General features: G+C 45.9%; 1 protein-coding gene and 2 long non-coding RNA genes across 3 annotated transcripts; 1 reads left to right on the top strand and 2 right to left on the bottom strand.

Annotated features, from left to right (window-relative positions):
• Window positions 1–10,657: 10,657 nt before the first annotated feature.
• LOC127344801 (uncharacterized) lies at window positions 10,658–14,414 on the top strand. The gene is made up of 5 exons (XR_007878252.2): window positions 10,658–11,504; window positions 11,612–11,769; window positions 11,917–13,701; window positions 13,885–13,964; window positions 14,060–14,414. It is a non-coding gene; the product is annotated as an uncharacterized lncRNA (long non-coding RNA).
• Window positions 14,415–14,524: 110 nt separating this feature from the next.
• LOC127331274 (uncharacterized) lies at window positions 14,525–16,562 on the bottom strand. Its single transcript, XR_007869699.1, has 2 exons — window positions 16,040–16,562; window positions 14,525–15,128 (listed from the first exon to the last, which is right to left on the bottom strand). It is a non-coding gene; the product is annotated as an uncharacterized lncRNA (long non-coding RNA).
• Window positions 16,563–22,891: 6,329 nt separating this feature from the next.
• LOC139831863 (3'-5' exonuclease-like) lies at window positions 22,892–26,706 on the bottom strand. The gene is made up of 3 exons (XM_071821206.1): window positions 26,534–26,706; window positions 24,748–25,081; window positions 22,892–23,026 (listed from the first exon to the last, which is right to left on the bottom strand). The coding sequence occupies exons 1-3, from the start codon at window positions 26,704–26,706 to the stop codon at window positions 22,892–22,894; spliced, it is 642 nt and encodes a 213-aa protein (XP_071677307.1).
• Between the last annotated feature and the right edge of the window lie 232 nt (window positions 26,707–26,938).

Genomic DNA, 26,938 nt, shown 5'->3' with positions numbered 1-26,938 from the left:
CTCTCGCTCTTCTCGACCCTAACACTACTCGGCGTTCCCCCTCCTCCTCTCGCTCTTCTTGACCCTAACACTACTCGGCGTTCCCCCTCCTCCTCTCGCTCTTCTCGACCCTAACACTACTCGGCGTTCCCCCTCCTCCTCTCGCTACTCAATCCCTGCAACTATAACCAGCACTTATAACCAGAGACAAATATCATATATTTGCAACAGCACATCATATATTTGCAAAAACACATCATATATTTGCTAAAAAAATCAACCTGTAACCACAACTATCAATCATACTGATTTCCTGATACATCTAGGAATTTTGTCCAACCTCCCATCTCAAATTACATGACTCAAGTTATATAACCAGAGACAATAGTAGCAGCAACAATTGTTTTAAATGAACAATTCCCATCTCAAATTACATAACCAGAGAATGAATTTAAAATAAAAACAGTACATTTTTTGCATAACCAGAGAATTACAATTCCCATCTCAAATTACATAACCAGAGAATTACAATTCCCAACAATTGTTCTACACTCAGATTATAGAGGTGTAGGTATGCATCCCACTGTCATTTTTTCCATACATAACCAACCCAGCCGCATCACCTCTTGCTCACGGCAGCATTCCATCTTTTGCACTAGCTAGAACCACAATAATTTCAAGAACAGTACAAGCAAATCCTTTAGCAGCTAGCTACATGATCTACTAGCTAAACCACCTATCCATTATAACATCAGCAAGAGCACACCCATATCTATAAGCACAAACACCACAGATGATTTCCGAGAAGATCTAGGAAACAAATCAAGAAGCTAGGAGGAGCAGGCTGACCACAAGAAGAAGGTCATTTCAGATGCCAGAAGATCAAGCTACAGAAGTGCAGCAGGTTGAATAGACAATATTTTCATAAAAGCATCTATTCTTAGCAGCATATAAGAGGAAGAGAGAAATAGTGAAGCAACAACATCTGCAGGCTCAAGATCAACAGTACTTTAGGTAAGGCAAATCTTAGTATCTGTCCTTATTTAAATCTGTGCCTCAACTTATGCATCACTGGCTAGGCAACAAATCAAGCACATGTATCTGTTATTATCAAAGGTACATCTTATAGTAAAATGTATGCCTGGATGAAGGAATCATCCAAACAGGGGCATTTGATAAGAACACCAACAACCTTTGATTATAGACACACATCAGTGGATATCCAAAAATTCTTAGAACAGCAAGAACACAACCATATGGCCTGGAACAAGCACAAACAGCTAGGAGGAATAGGCTGTTCATCAGAAGGAGGTTTCTTTCCAAGTCAAGAGGCCAAGCTATCAAGAGCTACAGGTAGAAACCAATCAGTAGCTTCAATATATCATACATTATATATTCTTCCATAAACATATCTGGGTAAATAAAGCAAGTATATATAGTCATTCCATTTAACTACCCTTCTACTAGAGTATCATCTAGGAGGATAGAGAAATAGATTTCTCTCAGTCATGAACAGAGGTGCTGCTCACAATCATCCTAGAGAATTAAAAAGCCACATCAAAGCATCTAGTCTTATCACAAGTTTGTGCCTCAGCCTTTGCATCATAGGCTGGGCCAAGATATCAAGTGAAATCTCTGTTCTTATAAATTTTTACATAACCCAGCTTTCAGCAATAAACTCATAATCTACAGGGGTCTACTTGGGGTCCAGGAAATAATCCTAGGCCAACCAAGTAGCACCATAGCAGTAATCAGAGGCTATAAGCATACAAGCTAACTCAGCAAGCCATCAAGTGAATTGCCAAATTAAGTATCAAGTAAATAGATAATGCATCCTTTCAGTAAAAGCAAAACAATCAGTGCATATGCATGGATGAATAACTCATCCAAACAGGGGCATCACAAGTAGATAGTAATTGATAGAGCAGCCAGTGGTTAATCAACTTGATACATGAAGCTACTTAGGGTCCAGGAATCATTCCTAGGCCAACCAAGTAATTTACTGGAACACCACAACAGTGACCAGCCATAGAAAAGCATCACCCAACAACCTGGACAAGCATGTATGTAGCTGTTCTTATCAAATACCAGTATGTAATTACCACACAACCAACAGGAATCATGTGACTGCGAAAGCAACTTTAACCACCAGGACATAATAAACTAGATCTCAACATTTAGCTCCACTTTAACTACGTCAGGGCATATAGTTTTAAAGGAGCAGCTTGCACCACAGTACCGTGATCATAAGGCATATTTCCTACACATATGTGATCATATGATCACTGGAAATTCAAAGAAACATAAAATTTCCAAGTTTGCATCACAGCATATATCACATAAATAAATAAACAATCCTAAGCTCATCGATCCCGTTAACTCTCCCCTATAAAAATGGCACCGAATTCACCAATTTCCACCCAGCAGCCACAATCGAATCTGAATTTTCCAGAAATTACCTGGAACCTAGGCGAGAATTCAACCCCAATCGGAATCTGGAGCGGGCACAAAATCGCGGCCGCAGCTTCACCGACGTGGACCCCGGCGGAGTCCCGGGCCAGATCTCGCGACGCCGTCGCCGTTGGCGGGGGGCTAGGGTTAGGGGCGGGAGACGCGGAGGCGAGGCGAGGGGAGCGCGTGAGGTGAGGAGTGGGTAGGAAGACTGGTGGGAAATGGCGACGGCGGCTGCGATGGCGGCTGCGACGGCGAGGCTGCGAACGGCGAGGACTTGGCGCACCTTGCGGAGGGGGCCCTGGAGGAAGCCGGCAGAGAGGCTCCGGGCGGACGTCGGTGGAGCAGGGAGGGAGCGACGTCGGCGGGGCTAGGTCCGCGGCGGCGGCGGCACGGCGGAGCAGGGAGGGAGGGATTCGAGGGTTTGGTTTTGGGCTCGGCGCGGTGGAGGGGGCAGCGCGCGTGGACGCGCTATGAAACCCCCTGTGGGGGACCTTTCGTACCGGTTTGGGGCACCAACCGGTACCAAAGGCCTTTGGTACCGGTTGCACCCACCAACCGGTACCAAAGGGTATTTGTTTCTTTTTCTGTTTTTCTCTTTTGCTTTTTCTTTTCTGTCTTTTTTCTTTTATGTTTCTTTTCTTTTCTGTCTCTTTTCTTTTCTGTTTCTTTTCTTTTCTGTTTCTTTTCTATTTCTATTTATTTTTTGTTTCTTTTTCTTTTGCTTTTCTAGTTCTTTTTTATGTTTCTTTTCTTTTCTATTTTTTTGTATTTCTTTTTCTCCAACACTTGTGCACATGCATTTTTTTTCAAAATATTGGCACATGCACTAATGGCATGGCCCCCTCTTTTTTTCGCCCCTGCCCCTTGTCCTTTCTCTCTCTTTTTCTCTCTTTGTCTCTGGATGAGAGACAAGAGAGGGGGCACTTCCCCCTCTCTTTTCTTTTTTTCTTTTTCTCCCTTTTTTCTTGTCTGTTTCTTTTTCTTTTTCTTTTCTTTTTCTTTTTCTTTTATGTTCCTTTTCTTTTCTTTTTCTTTTTTCTATTTATTTTTTCTATTTCTTTTCTTTACTCCTGCCACGACGCCATCCGCCACGATGCCGCGCGGGAGAAAAAGGAGGGAAAGAAAGGGCGGCAATAAAATTTTATTACGATTGAACTCGAATTAAAAGTACATAGATCAACTGAAAATTAAGATACATGGCTAGATTCGAATCTTGGAGTCATTTAGTCATAGTCGTGTCTAGCCCTATAAACGTCGCCACTGTAGTCGTCGTAGTCGTCGATGTCATCGTCGCTGGCATCGGGGTCGCGGTAGTCAAACCTCGGCGGGTGAGCACGCGTGGGCTGGGACTGAGGGTAGCGCAGGCGGGGGCCACGGTAGGCCATGACGCCCTGGAGAGTCCAGCCGCGCCACCACAGCCGACGGCCGGCCTCGTTGAAGTTCGGAGGAGGCGGGCCACCCTCCTCATGCCTGGAAAGCGCCCTCTCACGCCGATTGATGAAGAAGCTTTCCCAAGTCGGGCTGTAGTCGGGATGCCACTGGGGATTCCTCCGCTGCTCTGGCGTGAGCTCGAAGTAGTAGTGGTTCGTGATGGCCATCTCGCGCGCCACACCTAGAGGGACTGGAGGGACCGGTACGCCTCCGACGCTTAGCAACCAGCCGGTAGGGACGCGGTAGCCCGGCGGGCAGGGGTAGTTCGAGGCGCAAAGCGCCTCCGCCTCCCGGGGGGTTACAGATACGATGGAAGCCATGGGAGAGAATGATGAGGTTTGCAGATATGAGTCTAGATGTGATATGTAAATGGTGGCCAAGTCTACATATATATAGTGAAAAAATGGCGGGAAGACAGAGGCGGGAACCGGTGGAAAGCGCGGGAAGAAAATAGGCGGGAAGACAGAGGCAAACCTTTAGTACCGGTTGGTGGTTGCAACCGGTACTAAAGCTGTCGGCAGGATAAGGACGCCCTGCTCGATGAGATAAAGTATGTAGCGCACGATGCCCTGTCGGTGGGATAAGGACGCGTGGGTAACCTCTAGTACCGGTTGGTGGGTGCAACCGGTACTAAAGCTGTCGGCAGGATAATGACGCCCTGCTCGATGAGCTAAAGTGTGTAGCGCACGACGCCCTGTCGGTGGGATAAGGACGCGTGGGAAACATTTAGTACCGGCTGGTGGGTGCAACCGGTACTAAAGTTGTCGGCAGGATAAGGACGCCCTGCTTGAACCGGTGCTAAAGATGGGGGGGCTAAATCTGGGGGAGGCTTATCTGGTGTTTGCCTTATCTGGGGTGGTTTCATCTGGGGGGAGGGGATTATCTGGAGGCACACACCGCTATATATAGCCCCTCCGGCGAGAGTAGAGAGAACAAAGAGAGAAGATGCAACGACCAAGAAGGAAAGAGCCTCTCCGGCGAAGTTTCTCGAAGATGTCTTAGATGGCCGGCCGTCTTAGACATCTTCGGAAGCTTCGCCCGAGAACTCTTCCCGCAAGCAAGCTAGGAGTCCCGCTCGCAAGCTACTAGTATACACCCAACAAACAGTAGCTCATGGTAAGGAGCTAGGGGAGAGCATAGAGAGCTTCCAGGGAGCTGGTATATAACCCGACGACGGCGACCTCGAAGGAAAGATCCTCTCCGGCGGAGTTTCTCGAAGATGTCTTAGATGGACGGCTGTCTTAGACATCTTCGGAAGCTCCGCCCGAGTAACTCTTCCCGCAAGTCCCGCTCGGAAGCCTCGGAAAGCTACTTAAAAAGTAAAACAAGCCAACCATCTCCATTGTTAATATCTTACATACAGTAACATCATTACACAAAAGTGATTTCCATATTGAGATACACAAGTTATGATCCCTATATGTAGCTAGCTAGTCTTCTGAGTTTTCTTCGTCCGTTTCCCTTTCTTCTTACTGCGACGCAACCATGGACAATCTTCATTGTTTAAGATGATGCTTGGGTCAATTTTTACCTTGAAGGGTGGAATATCGTCAAACTTATTATAATCTTCTGACATGTCTGTCTTGTCCTCTACTCCCACGATGTTTCTTTTTCCTGAAAGAACTATGTGCCGCTTTGGCTCATTGTATGATGTGTCCTCTTGCCTTTCTTTTCTTTTTTTCGGTTTGCTAGACATGTCCTTCACATAAAAAACCTGAGCCACTTCACTGGCTAGGACGAATGGTTCGGTGTCGTACCCTAGATTCTTGAAATCCACTGTAGTCATTCCATACTGCGGGTCTACCTGTACCCCGTCTTTCAGGTTGAACCATTTGCACCGGAACAAAGGGACCTTGAAATTAGGTCCATAGTCAAGTTCCCATATCTCCTCTATGTACCCATAATATGTGACCTTGTTCCCATTGCCATCTTCTGCATCAAAGCGGACACCACTGTTTTGGTTGGTGCTCTTTTTGTCTTGGGCGAAAGTGTAAAATGTGTTCCCATTAATCTCGTACCCTTGAAAATTCAATATAGTAGAAGATGGTTGCTTGGCCAACAAGTATAGCTGCTCGTCATCGGTGACATTCATGAGACGTGTTTGCAACCAACCGCCGAAAGTCTTCATGTGTTCTCCATCAATCCAATCTTCACGTTGCTCCGGGTATTTAGAGCGTAAGATCTCCTTGTGTTCCTCTTTGTACGGAGCCACCAAGATGGAATTATGTAGAACTATGTAGTGTGCTTGAGTGAAAGAATGTCCGTCCATACACGTTGCTGATTTCTTTCCTAGCGTGCTTTTTCCACGCAGTCTCCCCTCATAGCGCGATTCAGGAGCACCGATCGGCTTAAGGTCAGGAATAAAGTCAACACAAAACTCAATGACCTCCCCTGTTCCATAGCCCTTGGAGATGCTTCCTTCTAGCCTAGCACGGTTATGAACGTACTTCTTTAAGACTCCCATGAATCTCTCAAAGGGGAACATGTTGTGTAGAAATACAGGACCGAGAACGCCAATCTCTTCGACCAGGTGAACTAGGAGATGTGTCATAATATTGAAGAAGGATGGTGGGAACACCAACTCGAAGCTGACTAGACATTGGACCACATCCTTCTGTAAATTTTGTAGAGTAAGTGGATTGATCACCTTCTGAGAAATTGCATTGAGGAACGCACATAGCTTCACAATGGGTACTCGAACATTTTCCGGCAGAAGCCCCCTCAATGCAACCGGAAGTAATTGTGTCATAATCACGTGGTAGTCATGAGACTTTAGGTTTTGAAACTTTTTCTCCGACATGTTTATTATTCCCTTTATATTCGACGAGAAGCCAGACGGGACCTTGATGCTACTCAGGACTTCAAAAAAGATCTCCTTCTCCTCTTTGGTAAGAGCGTAGCTGGCAGGACCTTGATACTTCTCTGGATTCAGGTTGTTTCCTTCGTGGATACTTTGCTGGTCCTGCCGTACATCCGGTGTATCTTTTGTCTTCCCATACACGCCCAAGAAGTTTAGCAGGTTCACGCAAAGATTTTTCGTCACGTGCATCACGTCGATTGCAGAGTGAACCTCTAAGAATTTCCAGTAGGGTAGCTCCCAAAATATCGACTTCTTCTTCCACATGGGTACGTGTCCGTCAACATCATGCGGAACAGATTGTCCGCCGGGACCCTTTCCAAAGACCACTTTTAAATCCTTGACCATATCATATATAACTTCCCCAGTAGGGCGGGTAGGCTTCGTTCGGTTATCTGCCTCACCTCCGAAATGCTTTCCTCTCTTTCTTACGTGATGTTGTTTTGGAATAAATCGACGATGCCCCAGGTACACATTCTTGTTTTCCAAATAATTACTGTCAGTCTCACCTAAACAGTGTGTGCATGCATTATATCCCTTGTTTGACTGCCCTGAAATGTTACCAAGAGCAGGCCAATCATTGATGGTTACAAATAACAACGCTCGTAGGTTAAATTCCTTTTGTTCGTGCTCATCCCACACAGGTACACCTTCGTCACGCCACAACTCTAAAAGTTCTTCAACCAATGGCCTCAGGTACACATCAATGTCGTTGCCGGGTTGCTTCGGGCCCTGGATTAGCACTGGCATCATAATGAACTTCCGCTTCATGCACAACCAAGGAGGAAGGTTATAGATACATAGAGTCACTGGCCAGGTGCTATGACTGGAGCTCTGCTCCCCGAAAGGATTAAAGCCATCTGTACTTAGACCAAATCTTAAGTTCCTTGCGTCATCTGAAAATGACTTGAACTCTCTCGTCGATTTTTCTTCACCTGCGACCCGTCGGCGGGGTGTCTCAAAGATCACATCTTTCTTACGGTCCTCTTTGTGCCATCGCAACAACTTGGCATGCTCTTTGTTCTGGAACAAACGTTTCAACCGTGGTATTATAGGAGCATACCACATCACCTTCGCAGGAACCCTCTGCCTGGGGGTGGACTCACCCTCAACATCGCCAGGGTCATCTCGCCTGATCTTATACCTCAATGCACTACATACCGGGCATGCATTCAAATTCTCATACTCCCCGCGGTAGAGGATGCAGTCATTGATGCATGCATGTATCTTCTGCACCTCTAATCCTAGAGGGCAGACAACCTTCTTTGCTTCGTACGTGCTAGAGGGCAACACGTTCTCCCCTGGAAGCATCTTCTTTATTATTTTCAGCAACTTTTCAAATCCCTTGTCGAAGTACCATTCTCTCGCCTTCCACCGCAGCAATTCCAGCGTGGCACCCAGCTTTTTTCGACCATTTTCGCAATTTGGGTACAACAGTTTGTTGTGATCCTCTAACATTTTCTCCAACTTCAACCTCTCCTTTTCATTTCCGCAGTTCATCTTCGCATCAAGAATGGCCCGACCCAAATCGTCATCCGGGTCATCAAAAATCGGCTCATCGAAAATGGGCTCTTCTTCAGCCTTCGTCTTCCCCCATTCTACTACCACCGTCTTCGGTGAATAAGGGATAGTTGTCACTATCCTCTTCTTCTTCGTTGTCTTCCAATATAACCCCTCTTTCTCCGTGCTTGGTCCAACAATTATAGCTGGGCATGAAACCGTTCTCCAGTGGACGTGAAGGGTCTTCGAGGTAGAGTAATCCTTCATATTCTTACAGAACTACATGGAAAATACATGAAACCATTCGACACTTTGTTTGCCTCAGCCACGTTGAGAAAATAATGCATGCCAGTAATGAACTCGGGATGGCACCGGTCACCGTACATCCATTGTCGACTCATCTGCATTTTATATGTATATCAAAAATCATTAAATACACAACATCATGGATATATGAGTGACCAACTTAATTAATATTCAAGTTCATCACATAAAACTAATTGTTTTTTATAAAAAAGAAGAGGGGCTCACCGAGGTGGTACCGTGCCGGCTAGGGGACGACGCTGGCGATCGACAGCGGTAAGGACGGGGATGATACTAATTAAAACCTACAAAACATACCATAATTTCAGCTCAAATTGCATATAAAAATATAAAATCACTAACTTAGGCATTTCATCGAACACCTTGCTTGCACTACAAAAATAGTACGAGTTAAAACTACCAAAGAACTGAGCTAAATTAGGAACGCCGGAAGGAAGGATGATATTGCTAACCCTTGGATAGATGGAGGTCGTTAATCTTGTTAAAATGGTGGAGAAAGAATGAAAATTTGTTGGAGTGTGAGAGGTGCAAAAGTTTTAGAAATGTGAGAGAGATGAAAATGAGAATGGATCGGGGGCGGGGGAGGGGCAGTGAGCATATGAGGCACCCTTTAGTACCGGTTGCTAACACAAACCGGTACCAAAGGTCCAACCTTGGCCCCACCCTCACCTGCCATTCTGGTCGAAGACCTTTCGTACCGGTTCCTAACACGAACCGGTACGAAAGCTCGTAACGAACCGGTACGAATGCCTGAGCGTCCGAACCGGTACAAATGCCACCTTTAATAACGGTTCGTAAGGGAACCGGTATTAAAGTCTTAGATGGATGAGAGGTTTTCTACTAGTGGCTGGTGCCACCTCCGCCATGCGCTCCTGCCAGCGTCGGTGAGGAAGTTCGAGATGGAGAGGATCTGGTCGAGCAGACCCCTTAGGCGTGCGATGACAATGAGAACCTTGGTGCTCACAGGTCCTTCACCTCAGGCCCTTGTCATTGGCTCCGTTCATCAGACCGTAGCGCGCTGTCCACAAACACAATTATATGACAGAACATGGAGTAACTTGACACAAAAATCTGGCTCTAGTCAGTGATGAGAAGAGGCACGAATGCACTGGAGTCACTGCCGTAGGAGCTCACTTCCCCTTCAACTTGCAACCTACACCACAGATCAAAATAACCAGAAACAACAGAGCATAAACCACAGCAGCAGAGATAACCACTGAACCCAAATAGCATACAAATGTGTTCAATATGCAGTGATAGAATTTCCTACTGAGAGGCCAGAACCTACATCAAATAAAAAAATCACTTCAAAAGTAGTAATTTAATCTTACTAAACGTAACTGAGAAGGTAGATTTACTATCCCTACATTTCACAAGAACATTCGTGTGAATGGAAGGAAGACCTTAAGTTATCAAGTTATACACATTTTGCTATCCCTAGCTTGATTGCTGTCCATACAGTTTACAAACACAATTATCTATTAATTTCAAATATATAAGTCACCAAAAAAAGCAAGCAATCTCGTTGTTTAGTATCAATTTAAAATATATCAGTTAACACTATGCTATCTACTCCCTCCGTTCGGATTAAATTGATGTGGGTACCTGGAGAAAGTAGCCTACAGACCTGCGTACCTCACGTCAATTAAACATGAGCACAGGTAGTATAATGTACCCGTTTAACTAACATAACTACTATACTAAACCTTAACAAACATCTTTTTTCTCCTAATTTTGGATTTTTTTCGGAGTAACCCTCATCTGACACGTATGTTCTTTGTTACATTGATTCTTTCCTGAGTACAGTTCGGTGCTGCATAGCGCTTTTGTTGTTAGCTGGCAATATTTTTTCTACACACTTCGTTCACACTTTTTTTGCTGGTGGGGCTGCGGTGTACCCGTAGCTTGTGATGCTGCTGGGATAGTGGCGGGCCCTTGTGGGTGGACCCTGATGTTCTGCATAATCTGTCTGGTGTCCACATGCATGTCTTCCGATGGTTTTGTCTCTTGTTTTTTTCCTGTGTTGATCTAGAAAAATCGATAGCTCCGCATTGATTCGTGGCATGGACGCATGTATCCTTGCTTCACATGTTCTACTGCTCACCTCTTCTTCCCAAGATCTCATCTATCTATTTTCTCCGCGTGGTTGCAACCCTCTCCCTCTTCCAGCCATCAATATGGCACACCATCCTTTCCCCATCAAAAATCGCTGGCAGCACGGAGGAGGAGCTCCTCTCCTTCCTAAACCGGGTGGAGGCGCGGAGGAGCAGCTAGATGCAGCCCTCTACCTCCCTAGTCGTCGGATGGCCGCATCTAGGAGGAGCTGCCGTTCTCTTCTCTCCTTCCCGAGACGGACGCGGCGCGGAGGAGTAGCTGGATGCTGCTCTCCTTTCCCTCGATCTGCACCTCCACCGGTCTTCCATGGGAGCTCCTCCGTCGCCGAGGTCTTCCTCCATGGCTACATGAGCAGCAGCGCCTCTGGTCACAAGCCCACCACCACCGTATGAGAGAGCCGCGCGAGGATGCTGACGACGGCGCGCCGGTGGCCTAGGCGAGCCGCGGCGTCGGAGACTGACGCGACGATGTGTAGTGCCGGCGGCCAGAAGCTTGGGAAGAGGCCGCGGCGTCGGAGGCTGACGCGCCGATGTGTACCGCCGACGGCCAGAAGCTTGGGAAGAGGCCTGGAGGTTACCGTTTCGTTCGCGGAGCCGAGAGAGAGGGATAGCGACGCACACCAGAGGGAGGAGCTTCGCTGCAGGGTCGCGTGGCCGAGCTCCCGGCCGGAGCAGATTAGGCGAGGCCGGGAGCATGAGAGAACCACCTGAACACTAGAGGGAGGAGGCCAGCAACCACCGGTCAAATCGGTGCGCAGGTAGATTAGGCGAGGCCGGGAGCACGAGAGAACCACCTTAACACTAGAGGGAGGAGGCCAGCAACCACCGGTCGATTCGGTAAGCAGGTATGCAATCCTCCAATTCAGCTTCCTCCTTTCCATGATCGATCTTGGTAGATTCATCTCTGCCCCTTCCTCTACTATGCGTGTCACCTCCTTTCCATCTCTGCCAGGCAGCAGTGGATGCGGTAAGGACGGACACAGCCGCGTCTACCACGGGACCAGAGGCAACAACATCGATGCGTCTTGGCACCGATGATGCGACACTCCACACGCACTCTCGATGCTTATCCTGGACGAGCGTTCTGCTCCCGATTGCAGGCCTTGGCAGGTACATTCTGCTCCCGATTTTGGTGATGTCAGCGTTGAATGTCTTGATCATTATGCCATCCATGTATTTTCATGATTTGCCTTTCTTTTAGTTCTATATTTTTTCTAGATTGTCCTGGTACTGATCTATGCCATGGAGTTCCTCTAGGTTTTGCTCTGGTTGTTTCCTCCATCTCCACTTCAAAGAGGTACTCAGATGAATGGTCATGTTGGTGGTCGTTTCATTCATGTGGCACTACAATTGACTGATGTTCCTCTGTTCTGGCCCTATGGTATTGTTGTTCTTGGTGGTGCCTCTGATGGATCAGTTACTAGGAAATTTTGGGAGATTTTCTATTGGACACGTTTATTCTTCCAATTCCATGGTGAATCTAATTCGAGATATGCATTATGATCAAAAGCTTCCTTTTGGTGGAAGGATTCGATTAACCACGTTGGAAGCTACAGCCAATTAGCTATCTGAACTGTATGAAGTGCTCAATCTACTCTTTGGATTGGACAAATTTTATAACAACATTGCCTGTTTCTTTTTGTTTGTGAAAGATCATAGCAGAGTCTCCCTCATCTTGATGTACATTGTTTATGTGGGTGAGATATATGTATTCGGTTAGGATTATCATGAACACCATGTTGCATGTTTGTATCTCACGTTTTGGCATATGTACACTCTTTTAGCATTTAGACGCTCTTTGCCATTCAAAGTGCGTATTTCTACACCTTATATAGATTCTTATATTAAATTTCTTTTGGATGTAACTTTGCATTGTGTCTGCAACTAACGAGTGGCCTGGGGATGAGAGCTATTTTTTGCTTGCAGCATTGCAGGGTCAAGTTTTAGTCTTAATATGCTCACTTTCGTAGTTGGTTTCCACTAAAAGATTGTGGTACATTGACTGCAAGGTATGTTTGAAGAAATTAAAACTTTCTACATATAAATTAATGCCCGAGGTATGAAATTGTTGAGCCTGCCCCAACGTAACCTATCTACAATTATTTTCTGTTACAAATGATTCTTCAATTGGTTTATCAATTGGTGCTTGTGCAATTTATTGAAAGGTCTATGGTTCTTAGTTTATACCTCAGTTTATCTGATACTTCAGTTGGCTAATTTATACCTTCATAAGAACCTTATCCTAAATGGTTCATGTGCATGATTCTACCGTTCAAATAAGGGTTTAAATTGTTCGTTGGGAGCATTACCTTAAGTAAAAAGAGCATGAAAACGTTTCACCAAATTTAGACCCTGCCTCTTTGTTCAGATTTCAGTGAGCATGAACTCCTTTAATTTCTTTTACAGCATATTCTTTTGTTTTACAAGTTGAATATAATCTTTTATATAATCTCATCTATTGGGCCATCCGTACATAATACTTTTCTGAGCATTACTTCTGATCGACAATTTTCCACACTAACAAGTACTAGCAGTAGTATTCAAAACTTCGGGTTATATTTGTAAAACAATGGATCATATGGATGATGCAGAATTTTTTATATCCTATGGAATTTCTTCACAATATGGATCCTCATAACTTTACACGTCGTAAGATTTCATGAAAGGTGGGACTCCCAGTAATGCTATTGAGAAATATTAACCATTCTACTGAGTTTTGCAACTGCACTCGCTTGATGGTTACAAGGTTCGGTGGGTGGATCCTGCAAGCAAAGATTATGACAGGGGGCAATATAGGTGATCGTGTGTGTATCCCAACAATTGTGCTGAATGCACCAGCTACAGAGTTTCCCTTAACATTGCAGCGCCGACAGTATCCACTTTGTTTATATTACAAAATATCAGACACTTGACCCCGAAACCTGTGTTTTCGCACATCCAGTTTTATCTTGCTATTTCAAGAGAGTAACATTGAGAGGGGGATTGAAGATACTTGCACTTGATGAATCATCTGGAAAACTGACCACAGATATAAGAAATATTGTAAGTTTTTTTTTTTAGAATAAGAAATATTGTATGCTTAGAAGTTCTTTGTCATCTATAAATGTACCAGCTTAGACACCTGTGTTTTTATACATATGCTTGCTCTTTCGTGCTGTTATATTCTATATACAGATATCTCCTGCATTTATTTGTTAAAACCTTTTTATCTTTGCTTTCTTTCAGAAATGACTTCTTAGTCAAGGCGCCAGGTTTCTGTCCCCTTTTGTGTTCGAATATTGTGTGTTTGCAAGCTTCAAGTTTAGGTTATATTTCTCCTCATACTGTTGCGAGATTTTTTGATATGTGTCCTCTATGCCAGTTGATCAATGTTTTCTTAGATTCTCTCTCTTCTTTCCAGGGTTGCTTCCTAGGAAGTTTAGATGGATGGCCCTAAATTCAAGCATTCTCAGTGTGTTTTGTTTCTATAATTACTATGGAAACACCGAAATGGCGTGTTTTTCCAAAAGGTGAACGCCCGTGTCTTCCTCGCCCCCTCGCTGTTTGTAGGGAGGAAGGCGCTCTCTGGAAGCTGCGCGTGCCCCAGTCCTCCAAGATGAGGCGGCTGCTTCGGTCTCTTGCGTAGGTGGAAATGGCTAGGGCTGCCCTTCGTGTTTCTCTCTCTCCACACCCCCATTGTATCTCTTCTCTCCCCTTGTCCCTGCTGTAAAACACAGGCTTTTGACTATGGAGTTCTATCAAGTGTAATGTCTTAACTTGACTGCCAATCTGACTTGATGCTAATTGCTACCAGTGAAGTTTATCATGCTATAGTCACAGCAGTCTTGCGTAATTTAATAGTTTGGAAAACATGATGGTCTTCAGATTAAACACAAATACACCTACGCACTTCAAATGTACATGTACATTCATGACATGACATCACTAGCTAATTTGTAGCAAGGAAAAGATGAAGGTTTTCTGCCTACAGCAGGAGCCACATCTACACATGCTCGATGTACAATTTCATGGTGAAAAAGACCACCAGATGCAGCAACAAAACATGCCCGAGTCACGCCATATGTTAAGTAAAGAAAACATATACTTATATATGCTTTACCTACATAACAGCTATCTGTAATTTACAGTTCTCATTTATGTACCGCCTGCGGGAGAAAAGCTTCAGTAGCAACAATGCCCAAGTATAAAAATGTTACGATGTGTCATAATCTGTGTTCTCAAGTGCACCATAAATTACTTTCAAACAGAAGAAGAACGCACATATTGCTAACAACTCGACATAAGCTTTCTGAAGTTGTCCATTTCTCTTGGCTGTAGATTCCGGCTCATACAGAAAAAGTCCCCTCTGTGTTTCGTACTTCTTGGATAAAACGAACAGCACTGACGCCAAGAAACAAGTGCACTCAACCGACTGTTGGCTATTTAAAGTAGCTAACATACGATAGAGATGCACGAGCTGTTTCCGGTGACTGCAAAATAATAATAATAAATAAATAAAAACAAATCTTTGAGTTTTTAATTTTTTCCACTCCCGTTCCACAATTTTATATTTTTCTAAAACCAGCCCAACGAGGCAGAGCCTGTTGAAATATTTTCATAGTACATGAACTTTCTCATTTGTTCAGTATGTCTAGGATAAGGATATCACATAGATAAAGCTTAATGTTGATAATTAACACTGTCATAGCATAGGCGCGGCGTGCCGCCGCGCCAGTTCATGCTAGTTAACATATAAAAGCAAGCAGGATCCAAAGAAGCAGGAAAAGTACTCTAACAGAGACATACAATTGGGAACAACCGAAGAATAAACTGTACTGCAGTTCTTTCAAAAATGTTACTAATGTTCCTAACCTATCCTGCAGTCCTTACTTTGACTAGAATAATCAAAATAACATTCACTGAATCATCACAATGGCAATAATGCTATACCACTCGAGAATTTCTATCAAGTCACACATCGACATGGCTTGAGCTGCATGTGGATACAGACTGGGAACAAAAATATTGCAAGCAGAAGTAGGTCACCATGGCACTAACAGAGATATATGATGCATACATGCATCCATTAATTCTGAAAAAGGAAGACACAGGAGCAAGATAAGACTGGACATCATTTGCATATAATCCCTAGTAACAGCGAAAGGCTAGGTAGAATTGCTTGTTCATGGAAATATATTAATGAAGCATACCACAACCGTAGTTTACTCAGGTTTACACTGTACCACCTCCAATCGTAACAAGCCGAGACTGTAACCCTAAGAACGAAACTACATATCCCGCTCTAGATTTTATCCCACCTTAATGAAATCTAGGGCAAGGGCAGATCAAGGCAAAGCCAGCAGAAATATGAAGAAAATGAGATCGGGTGGAGGAGACGGACCTGCACCTTTTCTGCGAGGTGGGGTGCGAGCCTGGAGATGAGGAGGGGGCGTAGTAGATGAAGGAGTGGTTGATGTACTCGTTGCAGAGGAATCCGGAGAGGACGCGGCCATCTACGGTGAGCCCCGCGTGGTCGCTGACGCGGAAGACTTGCCGCTGGTGAGAAGAGAACTTGCTGGCGGATCCGATCTAGCCGAGATCGGAGACGCCGCGGGTTGCGTCTGCGGCGAGGTAGGAGAAGAACTCCACGGTGGCTGGCCCGACAACGCTAGCGTTGGTGCAGCGCTCGACAGCTAGCTCAAAATCGACGTCTTGCTCTCCAGATCAAACGCGGAGGCCATGGCGGGTTGCGTCTGCGGCTTGGGAGATCGACGGTATTTGGTGAGGATCCGTGGTGGATTGTCTGAAGCAGGGAGGGGAGGGGCGTCGGTATGCAGAGAGATGGGTGGCGGCGCACGAAGGGAGGAGGATGGGGGAAAGATTGGCTTTAGGGTTAGCAGTTCGGTCGAAGTTATGCGGACGGATAAAATTTGGACGTTGCTACACAGTGCTATAGCACCGGTTAGTCTTATAGAGTGCCCCATCCAAAAATAGAAATAAACTAATCTAACATTCTCCACCTTCTAAAAATAGAAAGTCTACTCCGGCACGTTTCTTCTTTCCGTCTGGAATGTCCGCTGCAAGTGAAACTCGGGATGTGCAAAATCAGCGAGTTCACATTTAATGGCTCCATTCCAAGTTCGGTGGATGTAGAAAAAAGAAATAAAATACATCTAACACTGCCATCATTCGGGATGTAAAAAACTTTGGGTGAACCTACTATTCTTACATCCAAAATAGGGGCGAATCAGATCTTGGATGTAGAAAAGGAAGAAAATATACATCCACCGCTACCATCATTTGGGATGTAAAAAAATCGAAAAATAGATACAACTTCAAAGAAAAAAATACAGCCAGAACAATGGGGAGCATGCTTTTATTACATCGTTGGATGTTTTTAGATGTAGAACTAAGGAGCATGGGAGGAGCGGAAATTAACGAGAAGAGGAGTGGTGGCAGGGACCAACGACGCGCTGGACCATGGGAGAGAGGGCCAAGCGGCTCGCCCTTCCCGATGGCGCCAGGTGAGAAGGGGATCACCGGCGCGCCGGATGGCCAGGCGAAGGCCCTTCCCTTCACGACGGGCGACGGCGCTCGCGGGAGTTGGCTAACGGCGGCAGCGTGCTCGCAGGGGTGGCGACCGGCGGCGGCGCGTTCGCGGATGTGGTAATCGGCGGCAGCGCGCTCGTGAAGAACTCTCTGTACGAAAGAAGGGAAAAGCTCTCCTGGAAGGGATAAGCTCGCTCGTGGTGTGGTGGGCCCCAACGCGCTGTCTTCCACAAACAAGACCACGTGGCTCGGCAAGAGGAAATGGGGGGCACCGGGTAAGACACCAGCGTGCCCTGGCACCTAATAGAATTTAGGATAAAATTTTGGACCTCCCACGCGCGCGCGGTGATTTCCGAAATTTTCCCTCCACACCCATTTATTTGTTATTCACTTTCGCGCCTCACAACAACAAGAACAATTGTACTTGGGACTTGGGACCCCCCTGTGCCTAGACGAACTCAACGTTGAAATCGATCACAAAAAACTTAACTTGTTTGACGTTTCCGCGTTTCAAGCAAGTAATCCAAATCCAGGCTCACTCCATGTTAGTCGGTAGATGTCTCCATATGTCTAGTTGGACCTCCTCGTCAAACATGTTAAGTATGTGAGATGTTGACACGTAAACAACCACATAGGCAGTTGATGATTTGGTTGATAGTCATTTCAATGTATCACACTTTAGATGTAATGATGATTTTAATTCGTCGTAATTGTCTAGAAATAACGTCGTAAACTGTTTGGCTCCGACTATGACGATTTCATTATATGAAATAATGACGTTTTTGACCTAAATCGTCCTAATTTCCTAGGGTTTTGACCCACCCGAACAGCTAACGACCATTCAGTGTGGGATCGTCATAGAATCATGACGATTTTTTCCATGGTCACCGTGAGAAGGTCACAAGTCAACACATTTGTTGTAGTGCCCGGCGGGTCTACCGCCCTAGATTTCTCCGCGCGAGGGTGCACCAATGTACCTTTTCATTCTTTTAGGTTTGTTTAGGACATATACACATGGAGAACCAAGATTGGGACCCTTTGGCACATACACCCGCAGCTCGAGCCATTATCACACGATCGAGGGTGTGCCTGAGATCTACTGGTTAGGGTTCGGCGTAGGGTTAGGGGTAGGGTCTAGGGTTTAGGGGAGCTACTTTTGCACAATTACACCTTGCACCACACTTTCACACATAGCATAGGCCCCACATGCAAGATTTGGTGGGGTTCCGGTGTTCCGGCGGTCGTTCTCCCCCTCCTCCCCCGAAAACAGCGGGACGTGTGCCCCGGCGGGTCTACCCCCCTAGATTTCTCCGCGCGAGGGTTCACCAATGTACATTTTCATTATTTTAGGTTTGTTTAGGACATATACACATGGAGAACAAAGATTGGGACCCTTTGGCACATACACCCGCAGCTCGAGCCATTATCACACGATCGAGGGTGTGCTGCTTGATCTACTGGTTAGGGTTCGGCGTAGGGTTAGGGGTAGGGTCTAGGGTTTAGGGGAGCTAATTTTGCAACATTACACCTTGCACCACACTTTGACACATAGAATAGGCCCACATGCAAGATTGGTGGGGTTCCGGTGTTCCGGTGGTCGTTCTCCCCCTCCTCCCCCCAAAACTGCGGAACGTGTGCCCCGACGGGTCTACCCCCCTAGATTTCTCCGCGCGAGGGTGCACCAATGTACCTTTTCATTATTTTAGGTTTGTTTAGGACATATAAACATGGAGAACCAAGATTGGGACCCTTTGGCACATACACCCGTAGCTCGAGCCATTATCACACGATCGAGGGTGTGCTGCCTGATCAACTGGTTAATTAGGGTTCGGCGTAGGGTTAGGGCTAGGGTTTAGGGGAGCTACTTTTGCACAATTACACCTTGCATCACACTTTGACACATAGCATAGACCCACATGAAAGATTTGGTGGGGTTCCGGTGTTCCGGCGGTCATTCTCCCCCTCCTCCCCCCAAAACAGCGGAACGTGTGCCCCGGCGGGTCTACCCCCCTAGATTTCTCCGCGCGAGGGTGCACCAATGTACCTTTTCATTCTTTTAGGTTTGTTTAGGACATATACACATGGAGAACCAAGATTGGGACCCTTTGGCACATACACCCGCAGCTCGAGCCATTATCACACGATCGACGGTGTGCCTGAGATCTACTGGTTAGGGTTCGGCGTAGGGTTAGGGGTAGGGTCTAGGGTTTAGGGGAGCTACTTTTGCACAATTACACCTTGCACCACACTTTCACACATAGCATAGGCCCCACATGCAAGATTTGGTGGGGTTCCGGTGTTCCGGCGGTCGTTCTCCCCCTCCTCCCCCGAAAACAGCGGAACGTGTGCCTCGGCGGGTCTACCCCCCTAGATTTCTCCGCGCGAGGGTTCACCAATGTACATTTTCATTATTTTAGGTTTGTTTAGGACATATACACATGGAGAACAAAGATTGGGACCCTTTGGCACATACACCCGCAGCTCGAGCCATTATCACACGATCGAGGGTGTGCTGCTTGATCTACTGGTTAGGGTTCGGCGTAGGGTTAGGGGTAGGGTCTAGGGTTTAGGGGAGCTAATTTTGCAACATTACACCTTGCACCACACTTTGACACATAGAATAGGCCCACATGCAAGATTGGTGGGGTTCCGGTGTTCCGGTGGTCGTTCTCCCCCTCCTCCCCCCAAAACAGCGGAACGTGTGCCCCGACGGGTCTACCCCCCTAGATTTCTCCGCGCGAGGGTGCACCAATGTACCTTTTCATTCTTTTAGGTTTGTTTAGGACATATAAACATGGAGAACCAAGATTGGGACCCTTTGGCACATACACCCGCAGCTCGAGCCATTATCACACGATCGAGGGTGTGCTGCTTGATCAACTGATTAGGGTTCGGCGTAGGGTTAGGGGTAGGGTTTAGGGGAGCTACTTTTGCACAATTACACCTTGCATCACACTTTGACACATAGAATAGGCCCACATGCAAGATTTGGTGGGGTTCCGGTGTTCCGGCGGTCGTTCTCCCCCTCCTCCCCCCAAAACAGCGGAACGAGTGCCCCGGCGGGTCTACCCCCCTAGATTTCTCCGCGCGAGAGTGCACCAATGTACCTTTTCATTCTTTTAGGTTTGTTTAGGACATATACACATGGAGAACCAAGATTGGGACCCTTTGGCACATACACCCGCAGCTCGAGCCATTATCACACGATCTAGGGTGTGCCATGAGATCTGCTGGTTAGGGTTCGGCGTAGGGTTAGGGGTAGGGTCTAGGGTTTAGGGGAGCTACTTTTGCACCATTACACCTTGCACCACACTTTGACACATAGAATAGGCCCACATGCAAGATTTGGTAGGGTTCCGGTGTTCCGGCGGTCGTTCTCCCCCTCCTCCCCCCAAAACAGCGAAACGTGTGCCCCGGCGGGTCTACCCCCCTAGATTTCTCCGCGCGGGGGTGCACCAATGTACCTTTTCATTCTTTTAGGTTTGTTTAGGACATATACACATGGAGAACCAAGATTGGGACCCTTTGGCACATACACCCGCAGCTCGAGCCATTATCACACGATCGAGGGTGTGCCATGAGATCTACTGGTTAGGGTTCGGCGTAGGGTTAGGGGTAGGGTCTAGGGTTTAGGGGAGCTACTTTTGCACCATTACACCTTGCACCACACTTTGACACATAGAATAGGCCCACATGCAAGATTTGGTGGGGTTCCGATGTTCCGGCGGTCGTTCTCCCCCTCCTCCCCCCAAAACAGCGGAACGTGTGCCCCGGCGGGTCTACCCCCCTAGATTTCTCCGTGCGAGGGTGCACCAATGTACCTTTTCATTCTTTTAGGTTTGTTTAGGACATATAAACATGGAGAACCAAGATTGGGACCCTTTGGCACATACACCCGCAGCTCGAGCCATTATCACACGATCGAGGGTGTGCTGCCTGATCAACTGGTTAGGGTTCGGCGTAGGGTTAGGGGTAGGGTTTAGGGGAGCTACTTTTGCACAATTACACCTTGCATCACACTTTGACACATAGAATAGGCCCACATGCAAGATTTGGTGGGGTTCCGGTGTTCCGGCGGTCGTTCTCCCCCTCCTCCCCCCAAAACAGCGGAACGAGTGCCCCGGCGGGTCTACCCCCCTAGATTTCTCCGCGCGAGGGTGCACCAATGTACCTTTTCATTATTTTAGGTTTGTTTAGGACATATACACATGGAGAACCAAGATTGGGACCCTTTGGCACATACACCCGCAGCTCGAGCCATTATCACACGATCGAGGGTGTGCCATGAGATCTGCTGGTTAGGGTTCGGCGTAGGGTTAGGGGTAGGGTCTAGGGTTTAGGGGAGCTACTTTTGCACCATTACACCTTGCACCACACTTTGACACATAGAATAGGCCCACATGCAAGATTTGGTGGGGTTCCGGTGTTCCGGCGGTCGTTCTCCCCCTCCTCCCCCCCAAAAAAGTGTGCCCCGGCGGGTCTACCCCCCCTAGATTTCTCCGCGCGAGGGTGCACCAATGTACCTTTTCATTCTTTTAGGTTTGTTTAGGACATATACACATGGAGAACCAAGATTGGGACCCTTTGGCACATACACCCGCAGCTCGAGCCATTATCACACGATCGAGGGTGTGCCATGAGATCTACTGGTTAGGGTTCGGCGTAGGGTTAGGGGTAGGGTCTAGGGTTTAGGGGAGCTACTTTTGCACCATTACACCTTGCACCACACTTTGACACATAGAATAGGCCCACATGCAAGATTTGGTGGGGTTCCGATGTTCCGGCGGTCGTTCTCCCCATCCTCCCCCAAAACAGCGGAACGTGTGCCCCGGCGGGTCTACCCCCCTAGATTTCTCCGCGCGAGGGTGCACCAATGTACCTTTTCATTCTTTTAGGTTTGTTTAGGACATATACACATGGAGAACCAAGAATTGGGACCCTTTGGCACATACACCCGCAGCTCGAGCCATTATCACACGATCGACGGTGTGCCTGAGATCGACTAGTTAGGGTTCGGCGTAGGGTTAGGGCTAGGGTCTAGGGTTTAGGGGAGCTACTTTTGCACAATTACACCTTGCATCACACTTTGACACATATCATAGGAACATGTAGTGGAAAGTTTTTGGCACATGCAACGTCGAGATTATTCCCACAGGTGACGCCAGGCGGGCGGGAGTTCCCCCCTATACCTCTCCAGAACCTTTCCGAAGTGTCGTCTGCGCATTTCCGGGAAACACCCCATATACCGGAAGGAGGTTCTGGGGTTTCAACTAATTTAAAAGTACTTTTTACAAACAAGAAGCAATAGATGCTTCATAAAACAAATAACTAGGTACTTATTAATTACAATAAGGAGGTTCTGGTTTCAAACTAAAAAGTTACTTTTTACAAACCAGAAGCAATTGATGCTTCATAAAACAAACAGATGATAGAATCAAAGTTTCTTGACAAGCAAATACAAAAAGAGAGAATTAACTAGGCATGGATCTTGGAGAAGAGGTCAGTAATTGCCTGGCTTCGTCAGCCACGGATTATCACTCTTCGGGCTCTGCTGATCACTCTTCTCCGTCGTCCACGGATCATCACTCTTCTGCTCATCATCAGTCCACTTCCTGTCCCAATAATCACTACTCTTCGGCGCATCAGTACTCTGCAGCCACTGATCATCATTCCTCTTCCTCCGCATGCCATGAGGGGGACTTGCCTACTCGGTGTTGTCGCTGGAAGCTGGTGCCTTCAAGCTTGCTAGTTCAGCCCGCACGCTTGCAAGTTCAGCATTTAACCTTGCTATTTCAGCTGCAGCATTTTTCTGTGCATCTTCAGCTTCTTTCTCTGCTGCCTTGCATTTGTAACACAGAGGTCCCTGCTTGCACACAGTTGATGTGGGCGAAGTAGCTTCCTTGTGATGTTGGGCACCCCAAGAGGAAGGTATGATGTGTACAGCAGCAAGTTTTCCCTCAGTAAGAAACCAAGGTTTATCGAACCAGTAGGAGCCAAGAAGCACGTTGAAGGTTGATGGCGGCGAGATGTAGTGCGGCACAACACCAGGGATTCCGGCGCCAACGTGGAACCTGCACAACACAACCAAAGTACTTTGCCCCAACGAAACAGTGAGGTTGTCAATCTCACCACGGCTTGTCATAACAAAGGATTAGATGTATAGTGTGGATGATGATTGTTTGCGAAAAACAAAAAACAAGTATTGCAAAGAGATTGTATTCGATGTAAAAGAATGGACCGGGGTCCACAGTTCACTAGAGGTGTCTCTCCCATAAGAAATAGCATATTGGGTAAACAAATTACAGTTGGGCAATTGACAAATAGAGAGGGCATGACAATGCACATACATGACATCATGAGTATTGTGAGATTTAATTGGGCATTACGACAAAGTACATAGACCGCTATCCAGTATGCATCTATGCCTAAAAAGTCCACTTTCAGGTTATCATCCGAACCCCTTCCGGTATTAAGTTGCAAGCAACAGACAATTGCATTAAGTATGGTGCGTAATGTAATCAATAACTATATCCTCGAACATAGCATCAATGTTTTATCCCTAGTAGCAACAGCACATCCACAACCTTAGAACTTTCTGTCACTGTCCCAGATTTAATGGAGGCATGAACCCACTATCGAGCATAAATATTCCCTCTTGGAGTTACAAGCAATGACTTGGCCAGAGCCTCTACTAGCAACGGAGAGCATGCAAGATCATAAACAACACATAGATTGATAATCAACATAACATAGTATTCTCTATTCATTGGATCCCAACAAACAAACATGTAGCATTACAGATAGATGAGCTTGATCATGATAGGCAGCTCACAAGATCAGACAATGATAGCACAATGGGGAGAAGACAACCATCTAGCTACTGCTATGGACCCATAGTCCAGGGGTGAACTACTCACTCATCAATCCGGAGGCGACCATGGCGGTGTAGAGTCCTCCGGGAGATGATTCCCCTCTCCGGTAGGGTGCCGGACGTGATCTCCAGAATCCCCCGAGATGGGATTGGCGGCGGCGGCGTCTCAGTATGTTTTCTCGTATCGTGGCTCTCGGTACTGGGGGTTTCGCGACGAAGGCTATTTGTAGGCGGAAGGGTAGGTCAGGGGGCCGCCCGAGGGGCCCAGATGACAGGTCGGCGCGGCCAAGGGTGGGGTCGCGCCGCCCTATCATCTGGCCACCTCGTGGCCCCACTTCGTTGACTCTTCGGTCTTCTGGAAGCTTCGTCTGAAAATAGGAACCTGGGCTTTGATTTCGTCCAATTCCGAGAATATTTCCTTACTAGGATTTCTGAAACCAAAAACAGCAGAAAACAGCAACTGCCTCTTCGGCATCTCGTTAATAGGTTAGTGCCGGAAAATGCATAATAATGACAGATAATGTGTATAAAACATGTGAGTATCATCATAAAAGTAGCATGGAACATAAGAAATTATAGATACGTTTGAGACGTATCAGTCCCCTCAGCGTGTCTTCCTTCTTGCAACCGGGGCAAAAGACAAGGTAACGCAGGAAGAACCATATCTTAACGTAGAGCTGGTAGCTCACATAAGCATCTATAGCTGCATACTCCAGGTTTAGATCAGACAACGGCCGCTCTTCCCAGTAATTGTGCCTCTCTATAGGGAATTTGTTCTTCATCTCGCCGTAAGAGTCGTCGATGATGCGACTTGCAAGACTAGCCATTCCATCCCTCATCAAATATCCTCTCTCGTTGCGACCTTTGACGCGGACCAATTCCTGGATATCGATCCAGTTCTTACTTCGAATTATAATATCCTCGTAATATAACTTCAAAAAATCTTGTCTCTTGTCAACGGAGCAGAACACAATTCCTTGATGTTGAAGGAATGTGCGCAGCGCCTTACATTCCCCGTTGGTCCTGAAAGCAAAAAATTTAGTACTTGCGAGATCAATACTTGAATAAAATTTGGGACTACGAAGCTATTCTATGCAATCTCATAGCTTGAATATAAAATTTGAAACTACATAAGTTTAGTAAGTTCATGATCAACAGTCTGAAAATTATCTAGTCATAATTCATTTGGTACTAATAGAATGCATGAACAACACTTTTATGAAATGTGTAAGTGCAATTGTTTAGTCATTGAAATTTCATTTTGCATCATATAATTTTGAAACTAACAAAAGTCTATTAAATGCAAGATCAAGACTCCGGAAATTTGCTTGTGATAATTAATTTGGTATAATCAAATCCAGTGCATGCTAGATGAGCATATGGATAGATTCAATTTGATGCAAAAATTTAGTACTTGCGAGATCAACACTTGAATAAAATTTGGGACTACGAAGCTAGTCTATGCAATCTCATAGCTTGAATATAAAATTTGAAACTACATAAGTTTAGTAAGTTCATGATCAACAGTCTGAAAATTATCTAGTCATAATTCATTTGGTACTAATAGAATGCATGAACAACACTTTTATGAAATGTGTAAGTGCAATTGTTTAGTCATTGAAATTTCATTTTACATCATATAATTTTGAAACTAACAAAAGTCTATTAAATGCAAGATCAAGACTCCAGAAATTTGCTTGTGATAATTAATTTGGTATAATGAAATCCAGTACATGCTAGATGAGCATATGGATAGATTCAATTTGATGCAAAAATTTAGTACTTGCGAGATCAACACTTGAATAAAATTTGGGACTACGAAGCTAGTCTATGCAATCTCATAACTTGAATAAAATTGACATGAGTTTAGTAAGTGCATGATCAAGAGTCTGAAAATTATCTAGTCATAATCCATTTGGTACTAAAAGAATGCATGACCAACAATTTTATGAAATGTGTAATTGCAATTTTTTAGTCACTGAAATATCGTTTAATTTGCATCATGTAATTTTGAAACTAACAAAAGTCTATTAAATGCAAGATCAGGACTCCGGAAATTTGCTTTGTGATAATTAATTTGGTATAATGAAATCCAGTACATGCTAGCTAGATGAGCATATGGATAGATTCAATCTGCAATTTTCTCTCAAACAGAGAAAAGAGAGATAGCTATTACTAAAGTCAGTAGGGAGGCAAATTGTGCTAGTCATACCCTAGCTGCTTTAGGGAAAATGCAGGATAGAACGGAAGTGGGGCTACAAAACTATCCGCCAGAGATTGCTGAGGCGGTCGTGGCTGACTGTAATATTCCTGTTTAATTGATATATCTCTTTTCCCCGCAAAAAAAAACAGAGCACTCGAGATTTAACTAAAACAGATCCAGATTAACTAAAACAGAGGGCGACTTGGTTCATCATGCACTAGCGAAATCTGAGCAAGATTAACTAAATCAGAGCAAGATTAAGGTCTACAAACCAGGAAAAGTGGCAGACGAGGACGTGGTTCTTCATGCAGAGTTGAACGACGGCGAGGTAGTTTTCTAGTTCGTGGTTGTTGTCCTCCGCAGTGTACTCGAGATCCAATCCTACAAATTTGTTCTCGGTTTCTTCTGCATACCACTGCGCGTACATATCCAGGTACTTGCTCATCGTGTGCTCCTCGTTCGTGTAGACAACAGTGATCTCCTTGCCTCCATGGACGGTGAAGGTCCTGATCTAAGTACAGGGCTGGATGGCTGACGGCGGAAGCGGATGCGGAACAGAGGAAGAGGAAGAAGAAGCGTCCATGGCGCAGAGGAAGAGGAAGAAGAAGCGGCGAGAATGAAGAAGCGGCAAGAACCGTCAAGAATGGCGCGGAGGAACAGAGGAGGAAGAAGAGGGT

This window comes from Lolium perenne, chromosome 1 (genome assembly GCF_019359855.2).
Source record: "Lolium perenne isolate Kyuss_39 chromosome 1, Kyuss_2.0, whole genome shotgun sequence".
NCBI lineage: Eukaryota > Viridiplantae > Streptophyta > Magnoliopsida > Poales > Poaceae > Lolium > Lolium perenne.
Note: the sequence above shows the minus strand (reverse complement) of the source record. Positions and strands in the feature narration are given on the sequence as shown.

Excerpts from the sequence above, each read along its gene's own strand:
- LOC139831863 (XM_071821206.1), bottom strand. The coding sequence starts at position 26,706 with ATGAGCAAGTACCTGGATATGTACGCGCAGTGGTATGCAGAAGAAACC. Across the intron at positions 25,082-26,533 it reads CTCGTCTGCCACTTTTCCTG|GACCAACGGGGAATGTAAGG; the intron begins GTTTGTAGACCT and ends TTTTGCTTTCAG. Across the intron at positions 23,027-24,747 it reads ATGCAGCTATAGATGCTTAT|GCAGCAGAGAAAGAAGCTGA; the intron begins GTGAGCTACCAG and ends TACAAATGCAAG.